The 9,459-nt window shown below is 31.2% G+C and overlaps 2 protein-coding genes across 2 annotated transcripts; one reads left to right on the forward strand and one right to left on the reverse strand.

Annotated features, from left to right (window-relative positions):
• Window positions 1-1,897: 1,897 nt before the first annotated feature.
• On the forward strand, window positions 1,898-2,793 carry LOC134257827 (fibroleukin-like). The gene is made up of 3 exons (XM_062740422.1): window positions 1,898-1,968; window positions 2,128-2,224; window positions 2,500-2,793. The coding sequence occupies exons 1-3, from the start codon at window positions 1,942-1,944 to the stop codon at window positions 2,745-2,747; spliced, it is 372 nt and encodes a 123-aa protein (XP_062596406.1). The 5' UTR covers window positions 1,898-1,941; the 3' UTR covers window positions 2,748-2,793.
• A 4,385-nt stretch (window positions 2,794-7,178) lies between these two features.
• LOC134257828 (uncharacterized) lies at window positions 7,179-9,095 on the reverse strand (the record flags this gene model as incomplete). The annotated part of the gene is made up of 2 exons (XM_062740423.1): window positions 7,179-7,480; window positions 8,858-9,095. Coding segments are annotated over 2 exons (540 nt in total), but the record flags the coding sequence as incomplete, so codon positions are not given.
• Window positions 9,096-9,459: the final 364 nt, after the last annotated feature.

A 9,459-nucleotide genomic window follows, 5' to 3' on the forward strand; every position in this document is an offset into this window, starting at 1 on the left:
TTCTGCTGGTCGACAGTCTGTCCCCGAGGATACTTGTCGTTCGGTACTCATTTATTGATGATTATGCATAACAACGAAACGATACTGGCTGATGTGTCACTCAGTATAAAAAGGCGTCATTCATTTGAATCTATAAGGGAAAAAAGACTCAAGGAGTTAATTCAGTCCCCCTCGGATAAGCAGTAGCTTAGTAAAATAAAAATCAACTTCTGGTAATGGAATAAAAATCATTAGACCGTTAAATAACTGATTTGGCAAAGTAAAAGATGTCCTAAAGTTTTTGGTACATAGTTATATCCCGTACATAATTTTCACCCCTTAAATTAGGGTGTTGCGTTTCTATTGACGGTGAGTATATTATATGTTAATATATTTTTATAGAGACTTTCTACAACGCCATTGAATATGTTGATGTAAAATAGGCGTTTGATTAAATAAACCAGATTCAGTTTCAGTTTATAAGATGTGCTCGGTGCTGTCAACATTCCTCTCAGGTGTTTTCGTTGTGGTCCTTTGAAATTGATTGAAAAGTTAATAAAGCAATGATGATGTATTGTGTTATATGAACATTTGGAGGCTAATGTATAAAAGCTTGAATTAATCAGTATATTTTTTTAATATAATTTCTGAGAATCATAATAACGTCATCAGATAATTGTTTCTTTGAGATTTTCTTTCGAAAGAGCTGATTTTTTTTTTAAATTTCATTCAAGAAAATATATACCAGTATTATAAATCCTCATTTCAAAGATAACAAATGAAAAAAAATCACAACATAATAGGCAGTAGCTTAGTAAAATAAAAAGCACACGTTTATTGTATATTTTAAAATGCAATTTCAAAATATACACTTATGAAAATTCATATTAAATTCAATAAAATCGATACTTAAACAACTGTAGAATATAGAGTACGTAACAGTTAGCCAATCGCTTTTCAGGCATTGATTAAGGTACGACAGATATATTTGGCTGTAGAAGGACCATTCGGCAGAATATCACAGATTCACAAGAACACAGCAGTCTTTTCTCTTAAGAAAGAAAAAAATGGGCAGTCAGGCGGTTATCACTTTAATTGTAGGCTTCTTAGCTTTATCTAAAGCTACCATTTTTTTCTCAGAAATATTCCGCGAAAATGGAATTTAATGATAAGAAATCAAATTATGAACTTTTAGGGGAATACAATGTTCATTCGTTGACCGAGTGCGCTGCGTTGTGTCAAAGTGAGTGCGGCTTCTTTGGTTTCAGCTATCAAATGAAGAAATTCCGCACCCACAAGAAAAGTCTTACGATTGAGCTGTCTGATGAGGCCGGTTGGAGATACTACTCTGATGACGGTATGTATATTTGTAATCTTTTTAATCTTTCTGTTTGCTTCTTCGTTTTTTTTAGATCCCTGTCGAAGAGACCCGATTATTTTTCTTTGAAACTTCTTTTTATCTAGTATAAACAATTGTATTTTCAAAATAATTTATTCTTATGACATTCTCATCTCTTTGCTGATTTTTTTTTCTTTATATATATCTTCAGTCAACAGAGTATTGAAAATGATTGTGTTTAATTATAAATACTTTTAGTCATGTCATAAATCGAAGATCTTTATTAATTAAAAAACAAGAATGATTTTAGATAACAAGGAAAAGTTTAACATAATACGCATTATACGCATCATACATGTAATTAACATATAAGCCTCAACAATTAACATATATAATATATATATAATATATATATATATATATATATATATACCATGCAGGCATTATATATTCTCTTACTTTTTGTACCTATACATTGTATGATTCTGGTATTTTTGTTTTAAGTTTTTACTAGCACGCCCAAAGATTGCAAGGATCTTCGAGAAAAAGGACAAACGATCACAGGAGTGTATGATATATACCCCTACCGTACACTAACAGTACCGGTCCGTGTTTTCTGCGATATGACCACAATGGGCGGGGGGTGGACGGTAGGTTGTTTTAATTAGAATTAAAATTACTTAATATAATACGCATTCTTTGGTGGTTTTAAGGATTGTAGGATTGTATTGTAGTTTACATCATAACCTATGGATACTATGAATGTTCAAAGCAATAAATTGAATTGTAATGCATATTAATTTTCAAAGGCCATTCAGAAACGCGTAGACGGATCAATGAGTTTTGACAGGAACTGGCTGGATTATAAGAATGGTTTCGGTTTACCAGAACAGAATGTCTGGATTGGTAAGTGTAAATCGCTTACAAATAAGAACTTTTTATTCCTTCAAAGTTTGAAGATAAAAACGTTCTTTTGGTAGGTAAAAAATAATCAAGCGTAATAAAGATCTTAATTTTAAATTAAATCATCTAGCGGCATATTCTAATGAGACCAAATGTAGCAATATTGCCTACAGCTATTGAAAATAATTTGATTTTTCATAACGGTAGATTTATAATTTTAAAAGAATTTATTGTATTCGATGAATTTTTCAGATAATTTCAAATATATCTTAATACAGGAAATGACGTAATTCATAAATTAACAAAAGAAAACTCGTTATACCTTTATGTGTCCATCACTCTCCAGAACGGTACAAAACTGTATGAAATGTACGACCGATTCTCTGTCTCCGACGAAGCAGGAAAATATCAACTCTTTCTTGCAGGACCTGCCACGGGGACCTTAGGTAAATGTATTTATGTTACATGTAAGTTCTTAAAATTAGGTTCAAATTACGTATATTACTTATTACGTATATCTTATTAATTATTCTTTTCTGTATTGGCACATAATAATGTTCCTGAAAAAAGAGAGATATGTGTTTTTTCTGAAATTCTGCATACGTTTTTGATTCCATGCTAATTAAACATGTTTAATATTTCAAAATATCATTTGCAGGTACAATTCACAAATTCAGAAGACACTGGATTTGGTTATTGTTAAGTGGATAAAATTTCTAATTATACATCTTATGTACAAGGGAAATAATGTTAAATTTTTTTATACCAAACAAATCCAATAATTACAATTGTTCAACATTGTCTTTCGGCTTGGGTTTCCAGACAATTTTTGATAATTCATATTTTAACTAATACGGAATAATTTTATAGAGCATGATAGTCTGATTTTCAATGATTCACATTTTTTACTACTACGGAATAGGAAGTTATCAGTGCCTCGTGAATCTTAAATGTGTACAGGTTTACGAAAATTTGATGATAAAAAAATTGATCGGATAAATATTCATATAAAAAAGCGTAAAAGCCAAATTTTAAAGACCTAAACCCGTTTCACATTTCCATTCATTTAATAGGAATTCTGCCATCTTATCTCTTTATTAATGATTTACTTAGTATTCTACGGTCTCAGACAAATATTAAAATTTTATTTTGTTTTGTTTTCTAAAATTTCCCGTGACCTTTATCCCTCCCCCAATATTACCATGCTTTAAATGTGTAACACACCATTGGTTTATTGTTACACAAGAAAGGATGCTATGTGAATTGCGCAGTGTTTTGTTGACTTGTATTTTTTTCCTCTCTTTAAACTGTGTATCTCAGACGTACTTCAGTATGAAAATTAATGATTAATACTTATAATCATGATAATCTTTGTTCTATATTTTCTCTAATTCTTCAGGTGCCAGTATGATAGACACCGGGGATTCTGGGAATGAACTAATTATTTATCATTTCTCTTTCCCGCACCCTTAGCCGTCTTTCCTAGAAGTACCTCAGTAGTATTGTTGACAATTAAATTGAAAATTTATCTGTGATTCCTTTTTGTTTAATTTTACAGGGGACTCTATGATACACACTGGTTATTCTGCCGGTGATCTGTCTGGGATGTACTTTAGTACCCCGGACAGAGACAATGACGGGTGGAGTGATCACTGTGCTGCTCACAGTACCCGTAAAGGGGGCTGGTGGTTTAACTCCTGTGCCTTCGTTTTTCTTAACGGTCAATGGTCCCCAGGAGACTGGTTCAGACCATGGTATCCCACAGTGACTGATAATAGACAGATAAAGGAGACTCTCATGATGATCAGGCGTCGCTAGGTAAACAGCATTTAATCATAATATAACAGAGTTTTTTTATTTTTGTATTTTTTTGTATTACTGTAAAAATTTCAGTTATAAAAGTTGATTTTTAATAGAAAAAATATGCTATCATACATTTATCTGTGAAGTATTAATATAATTTTTTTTTTAACAGGCGAAAGATAATCCATGGATTATGGAAACCCACAAGAGACGATTTTTTAAATTAATTTTTATCGCTGAGTTCTTTTTTTTAAATATTTAACATCAAGTAACAAACAGTAAAACAAGGGGGTTGAACTGCTCTGTAAAGCGATACTGAATGTATTTAGTAAAAGATGTACTTTATATGTTTTGTAATAAATTTGAAAATAGAAATATTTCGGTTTTTTTTTCTTTCAAAACACTGATAAATGGAGATAACTGGACGGAGAATTAGGATGAACATTACTTTATTGTTAAACCTGTTACAGTGGAACCTGTTTAATCCGACACATGCAATACTCTTTACTGTGATTTCAGCCATTTAATTTCATTTGTCATTTATACTTATCTCAATGATCTTTACACGCTGCAATACTACATCTTGTTTATTCCAACACATATATTTTTAATCTGTTCCCCGTGCATGTCTGATGAGACAAGTTTCATTGTAATAAAGATGTTAAGATATTTTTTTTTTAAATCATAGGTATATTTGATTGTCATGTTTTGTGGTACAATACATCTATGATTATACTTCTCTAATAACATATCCCCATTTTTTTTCATCCATGCAGTATTTTTAATTGATGAGCATTTAATTATCCATTAATCTACTTGAAACCGCTTAAATTGAAATTATTGTTATTTTTAATATCATGGAGAAAATAAGCTAAAATGTTGAAGAGATGTGTACTGAATATTTCTTTCCACAAGTTTAATTTTACTATAAATATATTTAGATATCTTGATTTTAGGTGTGGCAAGAAAGGCAAAGATACTAGATTCTCAATGATACCAGAAAAAAAGTTTTAAAAAAAATCCCATTTTCTGACAATCAATATCTTCTATTGCTACAGATAATCATTAAAAAATAGATTTTCTGCTCTTGAATGCACAATATACGTTATAGTAAACTTATATCGATCCTGTAATTTTTTATTGTGTTTTTTTTTTATTTCAAAACACCATAAAACAGATCGGGGATTAAAAGGTTACATGTGTAATATGCGTTTTATTTGGACGTCACAAACGTTAAAAGCAAAACTTGAAATCATTTTAATTTATTATTTAGGTTAGAGATAATTCAAGTAAGTTAAAAAAAGAAATCAAATTGCAAAACAAGACAAGGAGTTAGAAAAAAAATCAGCACTAATTTACTATTTTTTGAAAGATGTTGTCTTATACTTGCAACTGCCTTTGCAAATAAAACTTTGCAAGCTAACAGTAATCAATATGTTTGCAAATACTTTTGCAATTATGAGACTACATCTTTTGAAAAAAAAAATGATTCAGTATATGTGACAAGTCATTCTCTATTATGCAATGTGCAAACTATGGTTTATATATTAGTATATCCGAAAATTTGATAGACGACAACTTGAAATTTGTTATTAAATCAATAGGAAGTTTTAGGAGCTAATGATAAAAATTCAAGATAAGTTTGTGAAACAAACAGGCTTATGATTAATGTCGTTTGCAGGTCAAACACCAAGGTCAATATAAACTAGTTTTGGTACCAAAAGAAAAGTGCCTCACAATGAGTCTACCTTCAAAAAAAATAAACACCATAAAAGCAGCAACAGTTCAGTAATTATGACCAAAATTAGAGATTTTCAAAAGTAGGTCAAACTGGACAAGGTCGAGGAGTCAATACTGATGATACACAAAAGAATTTCAGAAAGAATACACAGGTGAAATATAAATGTCACGGAATCAACCATTCAAAAGTTATCACCAAAGTTTTTCAAAAAAGGTCAAAGTCTGATGTCAAACTAAAAGGATGAAAAAGAAAAAAAAATATTGGTATTCCAGAGAAGCTCTTACCACAAGAAATGAACCCGTAAAATAGTTAACCCCTAGCACTAAATTGTAGTAAATACGTCGTCCAAAGTTAACGTTTTTGAAAAGTAGGTCAAATCCATACTTTCAAGTTAAAGGTCATTACTGCTTGTAATCAAGAGAAGGTCTTATCAAAATATAAGCGTGAGGAGTATGATATCACTTGATTTTTACCGTGTAGTAGCTACGCTAACATTAAAACTTTGAAAATTTCTTTAAACGTGAGTCAAACATTAAGTTCAGAGTCAAAAATACTTTTACCCAAGGAAAAGATTTATCACGTGGAATACACCAGTGAATAGTTCATATGTTCATATGTCCAAGGCTCAAATTCCAAATTCCAAAATGACTGTCAAAATAAAAAAAAAAACCTGTGAAATATGAAATCCATAGCTCAAACCAATTAAAGGCTGAAGTCAGGGCTCATTGATTTCCCCACTTACAGATAAATCAGGGAAGAAAAATCACAAACAAACAGACAACTGAGCCGACCTTCACAGCAAAATATGTTTGCCCCTTATTTTTTGGATTACGGATAGAAATTTTTAAAAAAACAACACATTGTGCTAAAATGCTTGAATGTATGATGAGAGGAGATCCCAGTAAGTTTCCTTGGGAAAATAACGAAGCAATATAATGCACAGTTTGTCTTTGTGTATATGCTATTCATAGCTTATTTAAACATGATGATAAATCCAGGTCTCTTCCGAGGAGACGAATATACGATCCGAGGATATATCTAGATGTCTTCCGAGGAGACGAATATACGATCCGAGGATATATCTAGATGTCTTCCGAGGAGACGAATATACGATCCGAGAATAAATCTAGATGTCTTCCGAGGAGAAAAATATACGATACCAGGATAAATCTAGATCTTTTCCGAGGAGACGAATACACGATCCAAGGATAAATCTAGATCTCTTCCGAGGAGACGCATATATGATTCAAGGATAAATCCAGATGTCTTCCGAGCGACGAATACACAATCCGACGTAAACTTAAGAGGACTCCATTTAATGATTTAGAACTTTTAATACCATGCTTAACGAAATTATATATTAAAAGAGATAATGGTTCCAAATGTTTATTTTAATTAAAAGAAAACGAAACATTATGTAACAGAACAATCTTCTGGCTCCAAATAAAATGGAGAATCCTCACAAATAAAGGGAAGTTTCAGTCCGTCTTCTCCTGTATAGTACGTGTAGTTTCTCTCCGTCACCCAGCGCCACCTACCGTCGTTATGATAAGTCAAAAGGAGGCCAAAGATTGGGTCAACTGCTGTCTCGCCCTCATCGTTAGGATTCCAGTTCTGATACGTCAGAGGTGTCCAATCATCAAAAATGAGTCCCTCATTGTCGTCAAATGTCAAAACATTGGCATGAAATGCAAATGAACCGTTGACATCAACTTCTACAGCAAAGGACAAGAAAAAATTATATTATACTCAAAAACCTTTATTTTATTTTTATGAATAAGGATTAATACTATCTTTTCTAGAATGTTTTAAACACCGCCTATACGACATGACTTGATGCTTAAAATCCTGTTGCTCTAAAAATTGATAAAATTTGATCTGTTGTATCCAAATTCAAAAGACATTGAAAGGAAGCGTATCCTTTTTTGCGTGGTAGCATATGTAACAATAGAAAATTTTCTAACGAGCATAAGCTAACCTAGGCAAAACTACAATTCAATTTAAAGAACAAAGGTAAATAAGTGCCTTTGGTGGATGGTGTTCCTGTCCAAAAATACTGTTGTTTGGATGAAATTAATAATTAACAATTTTAATACACTGCGAAAATATGCTTTCCAGATTAAATGTGAAGTTTGTTTTCTTTATTTCAAAAAATTAAAATCAGATTTGTAGAACGCTAAAAAATATCTCACTATTTATCAAAGGTGTTTCAATATAATCTATATTATTTTTTGATGAAAGAGTATCTATTTTTATTCAAAGGCAAGTTAGAGAAATTCGAAAAAAAAAACGATTGTATTCATTTCATTTAAATAAAAGCATGTTATGAATAAATTGTTTTATTACCCAGGCTTACGCCTTGAAACCTCCCAAGGAACAACAGCATGTAATAAAAAGAAAATTAATGACTGGATTGTATACAGGCGTCTCATTATATCGCGGTACTTAAATCTTTTGCATAAAAAAGTGTATTTTGATTTTTTTAAATTAACTTTCATAAAATGATATTAGTAAAGCAAACTATGGCCTAACTTTTTAGTATCAAATTATTTTCCAAGCTTGCATCGTCTAGGTTGAAGTCTATTTTTAACTCCTAAACTGGAGAGTCTCAAAGTATCGCGGTTATGGGAAAACGTGGAAACTTGAGGTTGACATGGACTTCAATTCTTATTTTTTTATTTTACCATGTAATTTTACGTAAGAAAATAAACAATTATACAAACTAAAGATTTTAAAACATGAACTTTATATGAATTTTACTATAAACTCGGTGGGCTAAAAATAATAAAAACGGAGATCGATTTTTGTAAAATTATGTTTAATTTGAATATTTTTTTTTCATACGCATTTTCCATACTTTTTAATCATCACAAAAATTTACATTGAGATGACAGACTGATATTTTTTCATCAAAATGCATATGAGCTATGTATCTGATTTTTTGAAATATACCGCGATACAACGAAACCCGCGGTGTAATGAGAATCGAGTACATATGGTAAAATTACTTGATAAGTAGATTGTTTACATACCCGAATGAAAACAGTTAACTATAAAATGTATTAGCTAGATGAACTATATTGTTCAATTACCCGGATGTATGCGGTTTACGCCAAAAAATCTTCCATATCCGTCACCATACCAGACCAGAAGCTCTTCACCCGGCTCTACGTCACGTGACGTCATATAGAAGATGATGCCCTTGCACTTGATAGAGATGACATTTTCCTGTTGATATTTGGTGGGAGAATTAACGAATCGTAACCAGTTACTACAGGCCGGATCTTCTGCATCTATGTTGTACGTACCATCAGTCCCCTGTTTATCTACCTTTGAACACAATAAGATCCTAATTGTTAAGAATTAATTTTAGTTCGGAATATTTAATATATTTAATACTTTAACACAACCAGATCAATATTGATCAAAACTACTTTAAGGTAATGAATTTTTAGGATTTAAAAAAATCGAAAAAATAAAGCATTGTGAGAGTGTTGCAATACAAGTCCCCTACCGGCAAGTGTAATCTTGTCCTCTCTAAATTGAAAATTTTATCATACATTTTTAAAGTGGATCGAAAATAAAAATATATCTTTAACTTTATAACTCATTAAGGTCAAGCAACATACACTAGAAATAACTCAATATCTGCAAGTGATTAGAAAAATGATGGGATCATTGGAGCGTTACAAAA

This window comes from Saccostrea cucullata, unplaced genomic scaffold, assembly GCF_032062105.1.
Source record: "Saccostrea cucullata isolate Sc308-1 unplaced genomic scaffold, CSIRO_AGI_Scuc_v1 ctg16503, whole genome shotgun sequence".
NCBI classification, from domain to species: Eukaryota; Metazoa; Mollusca; class Bivalvia; order Ostreida; family Ostreidae; genus Saccostrea; species Saccostrea cuccullata.